Source organism: Cetorhinus maximus, chromosome 7 (genome assembly GCF_964194155.1).
Source record: "Cetorhinus maximus chromosome 7, sCetMax3.hap1.1, whole genome shotgun sequence".
Taxonomy (NCBI): domain Eukaryota; kingdom Metazoa; phylum Chordata; class Chondrichthyes; order Lamniformes; family Cetorhinidae; genus Cetorhinus; species Cetorhinus maximus.
The window spans coordinates 64,763,222-64,783,190 of record NC_135885.1 but is presented as its reverse complement, the minus strand read 5'-3'; the positions used below and the strand labels follow the sequence as shown (position 1 = coordinate 64,783,190).

Here is a 19,969-nt window from a genome sequence, read left to right as displayed (position 1 = left end):
CTACTTTGCAACAGAAAGTTTAAATTTGAAGTCTTTTCACAAGCAAGTACAAAAAACTTGCATTTGCATATAGCTTTATCATATCCTTAGAACATCTTAAAACTTCACAGGCAAAAAATTAATTCTGAAGAGCAGCCACTGTTACGTAGACGAATACAGCAACCATTTTGCACACAGCAAGCAAGGTCCCTTGGATAAGGATGAGCTGTTGGGAAAGACCAGGAAAAATTCCTTGCTCTTTAAATGTTACCGTGGAATTCTTTATCTCTTGAGGTGGCAGATTGGTTATTGTCTGCTGTAAAAGATGGCACCTCTGATGATGCAACACTTCAGTACTGCACTGAAGTATCAATCTAGTTTATGTGCTTGGGTCCTGAAGTGGGGCATGAATTTGAAATTTTTTAACTCTTGAGTGCTTCCAATTGAGTCAAACTAGTACCTATAAACTGAAACTAGATCATAAATATGATATTTGAAAAGCTAAATGGGTTTTGGTTCAAAATGTAAAACATTGCTCCTCATTCCCTTAATATTATCAACTGGTGCAGAGGAGTGAAAAAGAATAAATTCTAGGTAGAAATAGCAATGCTGTAGGGAGGTAATCGAAGATGGAAGTAGCTAAGATAATGCCAATTAATTTAGGTAAATTTTAAAAATAGTATCTGGTCTTTAACTTATAATCTATGAATTAGCTGATAAAATAAATCTGGATGAAGAAGACCATTTAGCCAATCTTAACTCATTTTGCTGGACTGCCTGTACAGTCTGCCATTCCTGTCCAACTGCTTAAATTATTTCAAGGTTTTTGCTTCTGCTATTCTTCCTGGAAGTCCATTCCGCTCTTTGTCGAAAAGGTTTTCTGACCTCCGTTCAAAAATTATTTTGTTAATTTGAGTTTGAGCTCCTTTGCCCAACTCTGAACAGTTCCTTCTCCATGAACAAAAATAAAAATACCTGGGAAAACTCAGCAGGTCTGGCAGTATCTGCGGAGAGGAACACAGTTAACGTTTCGAGTCCGTATGACTCTTCAACAGAACGTCTGTTGAAGAGTCATATGGACTCGAAACGTTAACAGTGTTCCTCTCCGCAGATGCTGCCAGACCTGCTGAGTTTTTCCAGGTATTTTTATTTTTGTTTTGGATTTCCAGCATCTGCAGTTTTTTGCTTTTATCCTTCTCCATGAACTTTGGGACCCTGCCGCCAGAGCCATGTGGGGATCAGAAGCTTGCAGCAGATGGGGATCAGAAACCTGGCTGTGATTCTGTTTCTGAATTGGCAATTTAATGGTCAGTAATTGAGCTCTCTCAGCTGGAGAGACAGTAGGAAGCCCTCCAACTCAGGAGAAGCAACAGGCTGCCTTTTCAGCTAAGTGGGAGAGAAGACTCCACACGATGGAAGCATCCTCTCTCCACCTTAATTTTAAACATTTTTAAAAAAACCCTTGCCATTGTGGAGGGACAGCTACCCTGTTCCCTGACGCCTCCCAGGGACCTGAAGTGGAAAATACGTCAGCTTCTAGCAATCGGCCTCAGTAGGCTTTTTAACAAATTGAATTGTCGACTAGCCACTAGACCCTGCATGCCGCAAACCCTCCCCCCCAAACCACCACCACCCCCATCATGCCTCCAGCAAAATGGCCTGGGCGCTTTGGTGCCAGGAAACTGGTATGTTGACTGCACGACACACGTGCGCCCCTACCTTCATGCTTGTCTTCATTGGGCCTAGAAATTCAGCTCCCATGTGAAGCATAAATTTAACCCTCTGTATAAAATTATTTCAAATTAAATATTTTGTTATTACTTCTGTTTATTTTGCTTCAGTGTTGAAAAGCTTTAATTTTCCCAGTCTCCTTATCTCTCATGCTAATAATCAGCCTTGTGATTTGACCCTGAGGAAACAGTCTGGTTGGGACATGTAAAACCTGGAAGAATCTCCTAACCAAAAAGCTTAATAAAGATAATTTCAATAAGAGTATCTTTATTTCTTGCTCCAATGTAAATTAGCTCCACAAATTGGTTTCATTATATACCATTTTATTATACCTGGCATTGTCGTAAAAATGCTTTCACTTTGTCTTCTAACTGTATGACAATTAGGGTCTGTTTCTAAACATTTTTAGATGTGAATTCTCTTGCCGTATAATGTGTGGTTTCTGTATCGTCAAGGTTATTTTACTGACTGTTGTCCTTTAAAAAGCAAAGGTTTCAATTCTGCTAACAGGAATAAGCTTGGTCATAAGGGGGATGAATCAGAAATAAACAGATAATGAGAGCATTCAGAGGAAGAGACGGTCAAAAGCTGACACACAGCATTATAGTGTAGGAGGGAACAGTTACAGGAAGACTGTTTAACTTTTTTGTCTGATCAGTTAGTTTTTAAATAACACTTCAGATTAAACCTCTTCCAAAAAATACTGAATTGTACATCCACTGCAATTTTGTGACACAGACTTGTCATTATGGACTGCTTGCATAGAATCAATTTTTTCACACCGTACACCATTACAGGACTGTCAAATATATTTGTAACAGTGTAGGTATCGTTTGCACGTCTAAATTGAGTTTAATAGATTAGACTTTTGGGACTTTGCTTGGTGTTGGTATGTTAGTAACTCCACACCTATATACACTATGTTAGACTCCACACCTCACTACTTAACATAGAGTATGCAGCACAGAAACGAGCCATTTGGCCCAACCTTGAGTGGAGCATAAATGCTGGCATGTTGAGTTTCCACCTATCTTCCTTCATCTATCAGTGTAACCCTCTATTCCCTTCTCCCTCATGCTTTATTCATTAATTGAAATAAAAAATATGCCAGTTGATTCATAAACAGGAGAGCCAGGAACGAATATTGTATATTGATTTTTTTTGTGTTTACTGGAAGTTTAATAAAATTTACCTTTGGTGTTCCACGCTCCCAAGAAAATGATGTTCAGTTTGAAATAGCTAGGAGTGCATAGCTCCAGTTCTCTGACTGCCTTATTTTAACAATAGTTCCAAAGATGAGAAGCTCTAGTCTTTTTTTTAACAAAAGAATTTAAAACACCTAGCATTAAAATCTAAGCTGGCAGGATATTTATTTTACAAAATGTTTACCAAAACATGTAGAAAATGTCACCACTACATTAATTTCTAAGAACTTGTTTCATTTGTTGTAAAAAAAAAAGCTGAATAAAGTTCAAGCATGTTTGGAAAGATCTAGGAGTTAGAATGGTGATTAAAACATAATGTTGACACTTAAAAGGTTTTTTCTTCACAACTGATTTTTGTTGCAATTTTTTCCCCCTTCTCAGATGAAGTGTAACTGGTGTGGTTTTTAGGGAATTTAGCACAGTTTTGAGAACAAAAGTGTCAGCCAACAAGCTAAAGTTAGACTGCAACTTATTTGTTTCACAGCTATGTTTGGCATTTTACTATGAAGAGGTAAGTTTAACTGGGCAGCCACCTTAGAAAATGTTGGAGGTAAAGTATATTTGAGGCAGTGCTTTTCAAGAATGTTTCTCTATCAGTAAATAATAAGTGTTCACTAAATGCCAGGTTACATTTTGAGACACCCCTTCCTATTTGAGAGAAATGTTTGAGTTTAGCCAGTCACTGTTTTTGTGCTTTCTATAAATATTGACATGTATAAAGGAATACACTCTTCAGCCATCATCCTGGTCTCTTTATAGTTTTTATTTCTACTAATTGCATGCATATTGAACTTGCAATTTACATTTACCTTCATTTGTTTCACTTTGCTCTCTAACTGTACTACAATTATGGTCTGTGTTCTCTGTTCACGAGTAGTAATTTGCTGTTTCAATGCAATGCTCCAGCAAATTTTAATAAAATTTCTGGCATTAGGGTGTTTTATTGTTTTTGACTGTTAGAAAAGTGACCTTTTATTCTGCCAGATGCTCAAAGATTGAAGTTGTTGGCCCTACACTTCTAAATTGGAGAATTTCTAGCAGCATTTGGTGTTAAGTACAGACAATAGCTTAACAGTCAAGGTAAGCTTAAGGCTTTAGAAAGGCTTTCATAATTTTGTGGTATCTCAAAGACATAACTTTTAGTGCATGAGGTTTCCCATTTGATAGCCAAATAGAGGAGAGGAACCAATTGACATTGACAGTTCACCAGGCCTTGGTACCTTCAGTTCAATGGAAGATGTGTTGAGGCATGATCTAATCGAGGTGAAAATTGATTTATTAGAACTTAAAAAAAAATGGATTCCCAATTCTAAAAAATTCTGCATTTTACCTTTCCCATCACAGGGTGATTGGCTACACTTTATTGAATTTTTATTTTTTTCTGAGAACCTATGGCCAAAATTAATAACTCTGTTGGGAGTATATATTAATGAATAATATAAACTGGTTCCTGTGAAATGCTTGGGTGGAAGACATTTCAGTTGGCTTTATATACATTCAAAGGATCACCTGCCATTGTTTATAAGAACTACTTGCAGTCAGATCCCAGCCAGAGAGGCAATAGTTCAATCAATTCTTCAGATAACACATGCAGTTTACCACTGTAGGGAAGATAAAGAGCCAGCATATATAACAGCTGGCTATAGAGAGGGTATCCTGCCAGGAAACATGTGGAAACCTTAAAATTAGCATTTGTGATGATGAAGGCTACTTTTGGCACAATGGCGTTGCATTAGCTGTTCCTTTGTAGCTCACTGCAGCAAGACAGCCCCATTAGCATTAAGATGTGTACTGTACTTGCATTAAAAAGTCCTTCAAAACATTTGGAATCAAAAACTTAAGGGAAGGGCTATAAGAATCTTCAATACTGTTTAGTTTTGCCTGTTATCAAGATAAAGATGCTAGCACTGGTATTGCTATTTTCCATACTGATTTAACATGCTACTGGTACATATTTCTCTCTTGTAATAAACAATTTTTAAAAACTATTATAGTAGAGCTTGAAATATGTTTTTTCATCTCTTGATCAGGAATTTATAATGGGTACCCTGTTACATCTCCCACATAATACCAGTGATAAAAAACTAGTTTGCAAACGTTGCATAAATTTCTGCTCAAAAGAGAACTGCTCCCTTCCACAGTAAGCATGAATAAGTGTCGAGAGCAAGCCTGAATTACAACATACTACCCAAGGTCTTTACTTCTATCCGAAGGTACAGACAAGAGTGTGAAGATCCAGAAAAGAGACCCTTATAATTGTGTTTCCCCTCCTTATAATTGTGTTTCCCCTATCTCCCCCTCCTCCTCAGGCAGCTGCTCAGGGTTGAGAATTTCTTCCCCTCTGGTTTGATGAGTTCTGAAATTGTGCATTGGATTTATTAGCTATCTGCAGACTGCTACGAGTGGGGTAGGTTGTGGCTAACAGGTTGAGTAGATAGTTGTTTGGAGGATTGTGTGCTCTCTCCAATGCCTCGATTTCACCTCTGCATGTTCCTGATGCAGTCTCTTGATATATTCAGTGCCTTCCCGAATGAACCTTCTCCATTTTGCTTGGTCAAAAGCCAGGGCCTCCCATGAATTGACAGGGATGTTTGAGCTCTTCAAGGATGTTTTCAGGACATCCTCCAAAGCATTTCCATTGTTGTCCTGGGAGTCTCCTGTTGTGACAGAATTCTGAGTGGAGCTGTTGCTTTGGGAGTCTGGTTCAGGCATATGAATAACATGTCCTGTCGAGCAGAAATGGTTTTGAGTGATTAGCGTCTTGATGCTAGGCATGTTGGCTTGGGAGAGGATGTAATTTGGGCTTGTTCTTGACAAGGTTGCAATTGCTCAGAAGCAAAGTTTGCAGTTTGGTCTGTTCAACCTGATCAACAGCAGATGAAGTTGACTGATTTACATTTAATCTGGTTATTAACCCTAAGGGAGGTGTGGGAGCTGTTGTATGCTCCTCTACTGTGTCTGGTCTGCCTGCTTTCAAGTAATTTTCATCTCAACATCTTTGTTGTCAATGTGTCATGATCTTGTGTGTTCAAACGTTCTATTTAACTGCTTTTTTTTAAAGACTCGAGACCCATTCGAGGGTTAGGTTGCACTTCAATAAGTACTGAGGCAGTACTGCATTGTCAGAGGTACTAACTTTCGGATGAGATTTTAAGCTGAAGCCTTGCCATGTTTTTAAAATTCTCATCCATGTTTTAAAATTGCTTCATGTCCTTGTCCTTCCCATTCACTAACCTGTTCACAATGCCCTAAGATGTCTATGCTCATTTAATTCTGCTTGAACATCCCTGATTTTAATTGCTGCACCATTGGTAGCTTTACCCTCAACTGCCTGTGCCCTAAGCTCTGGAATTTCTTGCCTAAACTTCTCTGCCTCTCTACCTCTTTTTCCTCCTTTACAGTGCTCCTTGAAATCTATCTCTTTGACTAAGCTTCTGGCCATGCATCTGTCCTAATGTCTCCTTATGTGGCTCAGTATCAAATTTTTGTCTTATTACATTCCTTTTGGGGTGTTTGATTATGTTCAAGGTGCTACATTGCACGTTGTTTTTAATGAAGTAAAATAATTTCTGAGCATTTCACAGGTTTAAAAAGTTGGTGACTGAGCAGGAAAAGAATGAAATCTGCAGTGGGGAGAGAGAATACATGTCAAAAAGACAGCTTTAGTAGGCTTATGAGAGAGAAACAACATGAACCACTGATATGAGAGTTACTGAGGGCAGGAGTTTTGTTTGATTGATCAGCCTGTTATGAGCAGAGCGGAGGGAATGGGGGTGAGGCTACTACCCATAATGAAAACTGTTAAGGTTATGGACCTTGACAACAACATGGTTTTGAAATTCTGGATTTTGATTCTGAAATCGAGACGACCCCACATTCTCCTAATGTGACTAATTGTTTCCCAGGGCCTTATTACTGAAATTCATTATCTCTCTGACATTCTTTTCTTTTTCCTCCTTTTACATTCTTCAGGTTTTTAAAATGCAAGTTTGGTGTCACCTAATCACTAACAACTTATTTTTATATCAGCTTTGCTCTCCAATCTTCAACTTAAGACCCTGTATTATTGGCCTTAGCTTGTCACCTTGGTTTCTCAATTTAAAAAAAACCGGTTTCATCCACAAGCTTGCAAGGAGCTGTCAGCTTAAGAAAGGCAACAGAAGCTCCTTTCAGAATGAAGTGAACAAAAGAAAGAAAGATTTGGATTTATATAGGTTATTTCACAATCTCACGGCATCCTAAATGCTTTACAACCAAGTTTTGAAGCGTAGTCACTGTTGTAATGTAGGAAACACAGCAGCCAATTTGCACACAGCTAGCTCCTACCAACAACAATGTTCTAATGACCAGAGAATCTCTGTTTAATTATTTTGATTGGGGGATATATATTGGCCAGGGCACTGAAGATTAATGACTCCTTGTTCTTTGAAATAGTGCCATGTGATCCATCTTGTCCACCCAAGGGAGCAGGCAGCACCTCTGATGGTGCCACACCCTCATTATTGCACTTGCATGTCAGCCTAGATTTCTGTGCTCAATTTCTAGCATGGGACTTGAGCGAATGACTTTCAGACTCGGGCAAGAGTGCTACCAACTGAGCTGTGGTTGACCCGTCCATGTGTCACACTTGAGTTAGCATATTACTAAAATATTATAAATTAAATTGCATGTTTGAGGTAGATTTGTCTAAAATTGATGAATTAAGGTGGATTCGGGTTGCAAATCAGCTGTTCTAAATGTTTTAATTTTCATTGATGAAATTTGTGTTTTTGCCTACTGTAAGCATGACTGAAACGTTTAATCTTGCATGCTGAATTTTCTGCATTCATGGGCTTTTCTCTCTTTTGTCTTCTCCCCTTCCCTTATTTATAGGCACACTCCTTTGAACAATGACCAATACAGTGTTACAATTGGAATGGTTAGTAATACAGTGCTCTCTTTCTTGGCATAAAAGGCTGGCGTCTCTTTCACTTTTTAGTCTCCTTTCTTCATTGAAGTGATCAAGCATGACTCCATCCCTGTGGCATTTCCTCAGGAAAGCCTGTTGCACTATGTTTGCTGATATTAACCAGCATATCCTGCTGACGCATGTGAAAATGGATGCCAAGACAGCATCAAAACAATGTTCATTGTCTCTTTGTTAGTGCATTCTTACATTATTACAAATTGCCAATCCTTGATGTTTAAGGGAAGAGCACAATTTTAACTGACATTTTTCTGAGGGGGATGACTTAATGGATCCTGTAAACCCTATACCCTTGTGCATAATGTAACTTTTTTCTATTTTGAAAGTAGTTTCTTCCCATTTTTTGAAAACAAATCCTTGTGTTATGTGCAATCAAGAGATAAGAGAAGGGGACAGGCGCCTGTTAACATCAAGTGGTTAGTAAGAGGTATTCAGCTTCATACTTTTAGTTCTTCTTGCGCTGCCTCCTTCTAAAGTTCTAACCAAGATTACGAACTCTGCTGGAGAAGAATTATACCTGCAAATCTTCTCTTACTGATTTAATTCCAATTTATTTTATTTCTACAATAATTGAAAATAAACCTATTTCCAATCCCGTTTTATTTTCTATTATTTTCCTTTCCAGTTTGATTAAATACTTTCCCTACTATAGGAGAGAGGATATAACTATTATTTTTCCACAAGTGTTTTGCAATGATGGTGGTTTGCTAGCACAACCTGTATGTACCAACATACTGATATGTTGATGCTGATGGCGTATTGGATGAAGCTTCGTATTTGTTTCCTTTATTGATGCAGCTGATTAACTGGAGATGGTGAAGCACAGTCCAAGTTCCCTTGTAGAGATGTGGTCACGGTGTGGTCAAAGCAAAGAAAAAAATTATATATTAATGGCATAGAAGTAAAGGAATTGTTATTTATCGAAGCACAATTGTTGGTCAGGATAGTGGGAGAGCTCCCTTGCTTTTTGCATACACCCACTTGAGAGGGCAGATGAGACCTTGGTTTAGTGTCTCATCTGAAATACAGCAGCTGTGACAATGCAGCACTCTTTCCATACTGTACTTAATCTAGGCTGACACTTCACATGTGTGTCCTCAAGATTTTGCAGTGGGACTTAAACTTACTATCTTCTGGCAAGAGTGCTACCACTGAGCCAAAACTAATCTTTGCAAGAAGAAAAGAGTATTCTTATCCCAGGAACTTGATATGTTTTTAGTTGTCCTCAGTCACATGTACAGTAGCCTTGCTGAGATAGAAGCACTTGCATATGAAACATATATTGAACTGTGATCTAGGATTCTAATATTCTCTGCTGGTCTAGTCCAGACCTATTGTGAGGAGCTTTAAAGTAAATAATTATTAGAAAAGTCTACTTTTTAAGATAAGTTTTTTTGTAGGTAGCCATATTTGTTAATCTGGAATACAAAATTGTAAAATTTCAGACTGATTTCATATTTTAGAATAACAATCGACTAGATAAATCTTGATCAAATTTCTCATGCAGTGAGATGAATCCTGTTTAAAAAAAAATTTGCTTTCTCACCAATTAAATATTTGCGTTTTCACCAACTAAGATGACAATTGAATAGTCTCCAAATATCATCCAAACTTTGAATGTAGGGTTCACTGTTGGGTATTTCTGGGATATATTTAAAGTATAAATTTTCTCTGTAAGATTGTGTACCTTTTCTTACCATTTGGTCAAGCAACTTCTGCTTTATTATAAGTTAAGTTATGGTGGGGTGACTTCGTCAATGGTTTTCTCTTGAGCAGAAGTTTATTGACTTATGCCTTAAATTTTATGTGAACCCACATTTCCATTAAGCATTAACTTAGCACACAAAAGGAAATACCCTGTTTAACGTTGGCTGTCTATAATATATCAGTCATCAATTTGATCCAAAGTTTGTGGCATTGACTTATAATATTGCAGTCCATTTAAGACTATTTTGTTGGTGATCCTGAAATGAAATCTATTCAATTAACATTTTCCTGTTCGTGTAAAATATTTTTGTTGAGAATATGAAATTTGGCTTGTGTCTCAGCATTTTCTATCCATGCTCTGTCGAATCAAGCACTTCATATAACTGAGAGCTTGGAAGACAACCGTTTAAGTTTTCCATTCGGTAATTGATGGGGGCTCAGCAGCAACTTGCCTTGAATGTTCTCTCAGCATGCCCCTTGCCAGCCCTCTTGTGGCTACCACCTGGCATCTTTATTAGGCAGCATGACACATCAATTTTTCAGTTGAAGGGGAGGGGATATTTAGCCAAGGTGTAACTCAGGTTTTTTTTGTGTGGTGTTCTGTGGTGCTCCAAACTAAATTATGTTTGAGTATTGCTGAAAAAAAGAGATGTCTAAGCTTTTTGTCTTGCACTCATCAGGACACTCGCAAGAATACTAATGTAAGAGGGGGGAAACAACAATTTATACTGTGAAGAGAGTGCTGATTGGCTGGCAGGTGGCGTTGCCATGGAGAATGCACCATTTTAGTTGACTGACATTTAACTGCCAAGCATTGTTTGAAATTTAAACCAGGCAGCTTGACCCTGATTGGCCAAGGCATTGCCTTGAGGCATGAGCCAACGAATGGTAGTTTGGTTGCATCATCCAATTGGGCAGTTAGTCTTTTTGCTTTCCATTGGTGTGGGAAAGCAGTACGTCACAAATATGGATGTGTTGGCTAACTAATGGCTGGAGCATGAGGGCAAGTCATGTGATGAAACCTCCAGGAATGCATTTAGTCACAGCTGGCAAATTTGTTGCTAGTTAGTGTTACATTTGCTAGTTAGTGTCTCAAAAAAATTCTCAACCATTAGGAAAATGTTCCCATCCGCTAAATAATTGGAACCTTTCAACTTTATACAATTTTCATGTGGAATCTGCAATTAATGTCATTCTGAGTATAATTTGAGGTAGTTGCTAAAGCACTAGGATCAGAGACCCCTTAAGGTCTGAAATATAATTGTGCAATAAAACTGTTCCTGTGTTAAACTAATATTTTGCTTGAGGCTCCTGGAGGATTGTGACTTTTTTTAAATCGATGGTTTTATGTTTTTGCCATGGTTTTAATTGGAGAGTTAATTATTTCCTGCCTTCGTATCCATAAGGTTTAATTAGCTCAAATTGAGCTTTGTCTTGTGTGGAGTATTGATAAAATCTCTGACTGTATTATCAAATGGTCACCTTTGCAAGAGGAGCAGGAAATCTTGTGGATATTACTAAGCCAGCTCTTGCCCCACCCCAACTCTTTGCCCAGTCTAGGGCTGCTGAGGTCAGTTACAATGCTCATGACTCCACCCTGGCTGAAATCACACTAAATTCAGCTCCAGCCAGATGAACTGAGGGCCCACTGGACTGTATGACGCAGTAAGGTACTGCTGATCTTAGCAATTGAGGGGACATCTTGCTGACTTGGCATTTGAACTATTTTCTCAAAAGATCATGCAACATTTTTTTTCCATGTTAAATATAATACTATGGAACATGAATGCCCACCATAATAGTGGGAATTCCCACCTGATTACAGTTTGTTATTCCAATAGGTAAAATAAAATACCGTGTTGAATGTGAGTCAATTTCATGCTTATATTGTTCATAATCTTAACAGCATCCCCTATTCTGCTAACTTGTGTCATTCAGAAAATCTGAGCCCTGCCTACCAGATGAATGATTTGACTGAAACTGGACCCATTTATGTACAGTTCAGTTGGTGTGTATTGGGAATTTGTGCACTTTGGTTATATCTGAAAACCTGACATTTTTTAAATAAGTATGGGAATTTGCTGTGTATCTGACAACTTGGATTTTCACAAGCTTCAATGAAGCAATAAAATGTGCTGAGAACAGTAGGGATCTTGACATAACTGTGTGTGAAAGAATAAAGGCCAACTTCAGATTACACACATCCATTATGATAGAAAGTATATACTTCTACCTAATGAAAGGTCCAAATATTACATTATAACTGGGGAAAAATGCTAACGATATTGATTTTATCTTGTCATAACTCAGTAAGAGGTCCAACACGGCAGTTTTCATGTAACATGCTCTGAGATTTAAACATTGGATATATCAGTTTGAAAATTGAAGTGTTGGGACTTGTGGCAAAAAGATGTGTGATGCACTATATTCTGACTTGCATCTTATTCCTGCTCCACAATCTTTTTCCTCACCATTGAAGGGAATTTCTACTCAATGATCAGCTCTTTACGCATCTAATTCAGGTATATAAAGGTTCAGATCTTAAGAGTAATTAAGAAAATATGCTTAAGTTTGCTGAACTATTAAACTGAAATTATATAACATAAGTAACTTAGCTAATATAAATAATTATGTTCTCACTAAAAGTTATAGTTGCATTCCTGAAAAGTGTGACTAATTGAAACAACTTTAGTAAATCAGATTTTTCTGTTACAACCAATCTAAAAACTGTACTTCCATTATGTCGGACTGCCTCTCCCCCCCAAGCTGCTTCTCCCCCACTGACTGTCTCTTTCTCTGTCCATGCCTCCCTCCCTCTCTCCGCGCCCATGTCCTAGCTCTCTGGCCTGCCCCCGCGCTCTAAATGCACATACCAGCGCTGCTGTATCCACAACTCTAAAGCAAAATGATGCTAAATGTGTCGACTGAAAACGGGGATTTAGTGTAGGAGCAGGAGAAGACCACTTGGCCCCATGAACCTGTTTTGCCATTCAATAAGACCATGGCTGATCTGATTGTGGCCTCAACTCCACTTTCCTTTCTGGCCTGCATAACTCTTGACTTCCTTGTAGATCAAAAGCCTGTTTAACTTCTCCCTGAATATATTCAGTGACCCAGCCTACACTGCTCTCTTGGGCTGTGAATTGCAGATAAATAACCTCCTGAGAGAAGAAATTCCTCTCCCTCTCCATTTTAAATGGGAGATCACTTATTCTGAAACTGCGCCCCCAGTTCTAGATTCCCCACGAAGAGAAATATCATCCCAGCATTTACCCTTCAAGCTCCCTCAGAGTCTTGCATGTTTCTATAAGATCACCTCTCATTCTTCTAAAAGGCAGTGAGTGTAGACCCAAATTGATCAATCTTTCCTCATAAGACAACACCTTCATCCCATGAATGAACCTAGTGAACCTTCTCTTGCTGCCTGCAGTGCAAGCATATCCCTCATCTAAATAAGGAGACCAAAACTGTGTATGTGGTTTTATATTCTAAATATCCTGCTACTGCTTCCTTAATAATGGTTTCCAGCATTTTCCCAATAACAGATGTTAGACTAACTGGTCTATAGTTTCCTGCTTTCTGCTTCCCTCTTTTAAATAGGGGAATTACATTTGCGGTTTTCCAATTTGCTGAGGCCTTTCCAAAATCCTGGGAATTTAGGAAGATCAGTGATAGTAATTATTTGAGTCCCTCCCTCCCCCCCTTGATTTTCTACTATTCTTGGGATGCTTTTAGTGTCTTCTACTATGAAGACAGATACAAAATACTTGTTGAAAGCCTTTGCCATTCCCTTGTTTCTCATTATGAATTCCCCAGGCTCATCCTGCACCACCACCTTCTCGAGGGCAACTAGGGATGGGCAATAAATGCTGGCCCAGCTAGCAAAGCCCAAGTCCCGTGAATGAATTTTTAAAAATATCTACGGGACTAATGTTTACTTCAGCTACTTTTTCTTTTTTATGTACTTGCTGAAGCTCTTGATGTTAGTTTTTATATTTCTTGCTAGTTTACTCTTGTACTTTAATCTCTCCCTCTTCATTGTTTTTGAGTTATCCTTTGCTCGTTTCTAAAATTTCCCTAATCTTCTGGGCTACCACTTGCAGCATTCTATGTCCTTCCTTTCAATTTGATACTACCTTAACTTAAGTCACAGATGGTGTATCCTGCTCATGGAGTCTTTCCCAATGAAATATATCTTTGTTGAGAATTGTAATGTCTTCTCAAATGTCTGCCACTGCTTATTTGCCATCTTATCTTTTAACCTATATTCCCAGTCCACTTTGGCCAACTCTGTCTTCGTAAACTTTCAGGCAATTACAAAAGTAAGAAACTAGTTTCAGATCCAGGTTTCTCAACTTTCTCATTCAGTTTCAGAGTATCATGTTAAGATCACTCTTCCCTAAGGGCTCATACACTATGAGATCACTAATCCTGCCATTTTACACATCACTGGGTCTAAATAGCCTGGTTGGTTCCAGCTTCTTCCTCCTGGCTAATTCTTAGTCTTGCAAGAGCAACAATGGAGAGAGGAATTAAAGAAAATCAATTCACTTGTAGGGAATGCACTACCTTAAAAGTTACTTGTCTGTCATGTCTCTTGAAGTAACTTGTAGATATAAGCTGTTAATCATTAAATCAAAACAGAAAAATTGCTGGGAACATGGAAAAAGATCTCTTCACACCAGAAAAAGAATAGAGCCAAGTTGAAATTTTAGGTGTAAACCCTTTCTTGATGGACACCAGTGCCATTTAAGGCTTTAAATTACGTTAAATATATCTCACATTAGAAACTAAGGCCAAGAAGCATTGTTCTGGGATGGCACAGCAGATACTTTATATTTTAATTAACAAGAAGTGAATGTCTAGTTTTTTTAGTATTGGCACATTGGGTGCATGCCGCCCAACTATTTTAATAATAGAACGTTAAAATAATTATGTAGAAGATCACTGAACCACTTTCTGGTTAAAATTGCACTTGGTGTCTTGTAGTAATATATTTTGCAGTAACTGCAAGATTAATCAAAATTGTTCTGCAGTATGCTACGTTTCTGGCTGCTCTGGATTCTGACTCGCACTGCAGGGCAGCAATTGAAAAATAATTGTATACGCAAGCTTTTGTGTGTGTAGTTACTTAATAGCTACAAGTAGAGTCAATTTTGGCAGCAGACCTTCCCTGAAGTCTCAGGAACATCTGTTTGGACCAGAATTTATAAAATGACATCACTAGACAATGTGAGCAGCTTGTACTCTCAAAAAAGGGCATCTAGTGCCATTGATGCTGACTATTTACAATTGATACTGCTAGGAATGCTTCAAGATCAATCTAGAAAAACACTTTTTGAAAGGATTCTATGCTTCTGTGGGCCAGTAGCACAGCGTTACTTATACAGGTCGAGTATCCTTTATCCGAATCCCTCCGGGCTGATTTGCGTTTCGGATTTCAGAGAATTTTGGTTTTTGGATACCGCTTATAGGCCTAGGCTTACTTACATTGCAATGGCTAAGCTATAGTCTAAAGTAAATAAAGTGGCTAGGAAAGTAAGATGTACCACTGAATAATAAATACAGGATGAGGATGCCAACAAAATATTGGCAGAAGCAGAGATGGTTGAGATTTTAGAAGGGGTGAAAATTGATAGGGAGATCGTACTGGAAAGACTGACTATCTTTTGAATGGATAGGTTGCCTGGTCTGAATGGCTGACAGGCTGCTAAAGGAAGTGGGGCTGGAGATAGCGAAAGGGCTCGCCACAATTTTCCAATCTTCACTAGATATGGGGGAGGTGCCAGAGGATTGAAGAGTGGGAAATATGACAACATAATCAATACTATTGAACTATTACTAGCTGAGAAATGCCATCATTGTCCACACGAGCTTGACGGGTTGGTGGTCAAATTTTGGTGAAGTGTCGAACCACGGTGATTGGGATCACCTTGCCACTGCAGCTGCCTTCGCAACCGGTGAGACGTACAGTCTTGCTTCTCCTGTCCTGTGGCTTTGTCTGTATCTCTCCTGCCCTGTCAATTAACTATTATAAATGGAAATTTCATAACTCAGATATCCTATCAGTAGATTTCCTTTTCCCAGACAGGACTCAAGTGCAGAAGTTTAAATTTAGAAACAATGGTTACTATCTTGCTGAAGCATGCAGTGGCTATGGAATATCTACCAACTTTTGAGAAGGTCTTTGTGTTTTTAAGTTTTTTTTATTGGACAAGTGGCAAATGAAATTCAATGCAGAGAAGTATGAAATGAATCATTTTGGTAGAAAGAAAGTGGAGAAACAATATCAAGTAAAGGGTACAATTTTGAAGGGGGTGTAAGGAGCAGAGGGACTTGGATGTATACGTGCATAAATGAGGTGGTAGGAGAAGTCGAGAGCAATTAATAAAGCATACAGCACCCTAGACTTTATCAATGGGGGCATAGCATACCAAAGCAAAGAAGTCATGTTAAACTTCTATAATGCACTGGTTCGGCCTCAACTAGAGAACTGCATCCATTTCTGGGCATCGCACTTTAGGAAGGATGTGAAGGCAGTGAAGAGGGCGTAGAAAGGATTCACGGAAATGGTTCCAGAGATGAAGAACTTCAGTTGCGTAGATAGATTTGAGCAGTTGTGGCTGTTCTCCTTAAAAAAGAGATGGTCAGAGGAGATCTGATCGAAGAATTTAAAATTGAGGGTTCTGAACAGAGTAGGTAGGGAGAAACCCTTCCAATGGGTGGAAGGATTGAGAACCAGAGAGCACAGATCTACAGTAATTAGCAAAGGAAGTAATGGCGACATGAAAAATTCTCTTGTGAAATGAGTGGTTAAGATCTGGAATACGCTCCCTGAAAGTTTGGTGGAAGCAGGTTCAATCAAGGCATTTAAAAAGGAATTGGATTATTATCTGAAAAGGAAAAATGTGCAGGGCTACAAGAAGGGCATTGAGTGGCACTCAGTGAATTGCTCCTTCAGAGAGCCAGCACAAACAGAAAGGCCCCCTCCTGTGCTGTAACTATTCGATAATTCTGATTCAAAAATGGGGAGGAAATCGGGGGAAAAATAAGAGCTTAACAAACATAGCAAATTTGCAGGAAAACAGTAAAAATTGATTTTTATTGTTAATATTGGTATAAAAGGGTGGAAGTATTTTTCAGTGTTATATCAACTTTCTGGGAGTTACTGTTGACCAGAAACTGAACTGGACTAGCCATATAAATACTGTGGCTACAAGAGCAGGTCAAGGTTAGGAATCTTGTGGAGAATAACTCGCCTCCTGACTCCCCAAAACCTGCCCACATTTACAAGGCACAAGTCAGGAGTGTGATGGAATACTGTCCACTTGCCTGGATGAGTGCAGCTCCAACAACACTCAAAAAGCTTCACACCATCCAGGACAAAGCTCACTTGATTGGCAACCCTTCCACAAACATTCACTCCCACCACCACTGACGAACAGTGGCAGCAGCGTGTACCATCTACAAGTTGCATTGCAGATACTCACCAAGGCTCCTTAGGCCGCACCTTCCAAACCCACAGCTGCTACCATCCAGAAGGACAAGAGCAGCAGATAAATGGGAACACCACCACCTGGAGGCTACCCTGTGTCTGAAATTGAGATTGAAGATGGCTGAAGAGAAGAAAGCAGTTGCTAAGAAGGGAGCCAAGAAAGCAGTGAGCAATCCGTCAGCAAAGGGCGGAAAGAAGGTCGAGGAAGGAGAGTTACTATATCTACATCTACAAAGTGATGAAGCAGGTTCACCCCGACACCAGCATCTCCTCCAAGGCCATGAGCATCACGAACTTGTTCGTGAATGATATTTTTGAGCGCACCGAGGGTAAGGCTTCCCGCCTGGCCCATTATAACAAGTGCAGCACCATCAGCTCCCGGGAGATCCAGACCACCATGCGCCTGCTGCTGCCTGGGGAACTAGCCGAGTACACCAGTTCCAAGTGAAAGTCCAGAACGGACTGAGAAACATCCAAGCCACTTACCATCATGACTTGGAAATGTATTGCCGTTCCTTCACTGTCATTGGATTAAAATCCTGGAACTCCCTTCCAAACAGCACTGTGGGTGTACCTACACCACGTGGACTGCAGCAATTCAAGAAATCAGATCACCATCACCTTCTCGAGGGCAATTAGGGATGGGTAATAAATGCTGGCCTAGACAGCAACGCCCACATCCCATAAATGAATTTTTAAAAAATGCTTCCATGGTCTCAGTACAGGGACTACTTTAGCAGTAAAGTACATTTATGGTATTTTTAAATAGACTGATGCACAAAATGTTGACTGTTGGAAATTTTTTTCCAAAGCCTTAATTTATGTCAAAATTTAATTTTTCTGTATGTGATATTAGTGGTATTCTACAATTGTTCAATGCAGTGTATCAATTTTATAAATTGTTGTCATTGTTCAGGCATGTTCTGTTTTGCTTCAGGCCCTATTGTTCCACAGTATAAAAGTTCCTTTCAACATTTTCATTCTTTTCTCATTCCATTTTCATTATAAATTGAGTTTTCTGATAGGATGTTGATCAGTGGTATTCTTCAGGCTGATAATTGTGTGACCAATAATCAGTATGTTGTCTGGTAAGTGTGCAGTCTTATTACATTTTATCATAATGCCTTATTTGAATGCCATCTTCATTTTCTTTTCAGCACCTCAGGTGACACACAGCTTAAGTAGTATCTCATGTCTACTATCTCTCAAATTCTCCTAAGTATTTAAAGAACTTGCATGAAATTACTTTCCTTTCAGAATGCACGTGCATTTCGATAACCTGAATGATGAAATTACTAATTTGAAACATTGTACCATCAGGCCCATTTTTGTTCATGCCAGAGTTGGGTAACAATTGATTGATCCACCAGCCTGGAAAAATCTGTGAAATCTTTAGTGAAAATTGGTACAAATTTTGTTCATGTACAACTTCTCCAAGTATCTGTTACCTCAGATTAAAGTGATGAATTTTGAGAGTATTGACACGGTGTTGTACTCTTGCAATTGCACTATGCTGTCCTACTTAACTATACCAAATTAAATATCACATTACCCTATAATGTGACTTGAAATCAGTTGGGCATCCTTCACAAATTATTGGAAGGTCTAAGTTCTGGATTGTTGTATTTAGAACTGGGTCAAAGATACCCAAATCACTTTAATATTAGGGACGAGTTGAAAGGAAAGGATGCTTTCATTTACCTATTGTTTATTCAGCTGTGCTCTGGTTCATGAGTGAAAAATTGGTATTTGGAATATTTTACTACCTAGTATGCTAAATATCTGTGTTGGCTTAATACTGAGGACAATGGCAGTGCAAGTAACATTGATGTTCTGCAGACAAGCTTTCATTATTTTAATTTTTGGCCCATTTTCTTTTCTAATCTGTTTTTTGTTATGAAGATGAAACTTCGCCCAAGTGTCTTTCAATTGTGAGCCCTGATATTGAGTGTTGTGAGGCAGTTTGATCATAGGGTATCATTGACCTCATTTCCAAGTTCGCACACATGCACTTTCCAACAGTCTCTGGATGACAATCAGAAGAACTGTAATTTCCCCTGTCCCTAACAAAGAGGCACTGAAGCTAGTTTTAACTAATGGTAATGTGGCTGTCACACCAAGAATTAATTGCAGAACCTTGTCTCTGCAGTTCAGCTATGTGCTGCTTTTGCTAACTGACCTTTGGGAGAGCTTTCAATTTCTTTGGTACTTGTAGCTAAACAGTGTACTGTCACTTTCCAAGCCAACTTTAAGTGACTGCAGCTAAATTTTCATATGGTGTTGATTTCAAGAATGATTAATTTTGAGTGCAAGGTAATCAACCAGATATATCTATTTTTTGCCATTCATTCACTTAAAACAGTGTAGTATCTCACTGAGTCAGTTAGATTCTATCAGTATGATCACCCGTAGGGCAATCTAATGGATTTGCTGTCATTAATACAGATTGTTGGCTACAGATGGAGTTTTAGTGTCCAATGAGCTCATCTTGCATCATTTTGCAGGGTTTAGATCATTGTTAAAAGCCTTTGAGTAGAAATCAGAGTTTGAAGCAGCTGCCTGATCCTAGTATTCTGGGTTGATGTTGCTAGGGTTTTCAGTTTCAAGTTCTACTGATGGTTTATCAGAACAAACATACCATATTGAAGCATTAATTTCTTGTACAGAAAATTAACCTCTGATTTTCTTTAATTTATTTTTTACTTCATACTTCTAGAGACAACTGAAAAAGTATAACAAAAATACTTGTTTCACAATTCTTGTAAGGGCTAGATTGATGCACATTTCAACAACAGCCACAGAAACCTCTTTATTGTAGAGAACATCCCAAAGCAATTCACAGAGGTACAATTAAAATAATAGACACTGAGCCATAGGAATCACTAG

The 19,969-nt window shown here is 38.7% G+C and overlaps 1 protein-coding gene across 13 annotated transcripts in view; it reads left to right on the top strand.

Annotated features, from left to right (window-relative positions):
* The window catches only part of LOC144682835 (mitogen-activated protein kinase kinase kinase kinase 4), a 337,463-nt gene that overhangs the window by 70,794 nt on the left and 246,700 nt on the right, over positions 1-19,969 (top strand). For 2 of the 13 annotated variants that reach the window (XM_078545609.1, XM_078545612.1), the window contains one exon: positions 7,788-7,833. The exons of the other annotated variants lie outside the window; for them this stretch is intronic. In XM_078545609.1, the coding sequence (XP_078401735.1) occupies positions 7,788-7,833 (46 nt within the window). The remainder of the gene's footprint in view (positions 1-7,787; positions 7,834-19,969) is intronic. 13 annotated transcript variants of the gene reach the window in all.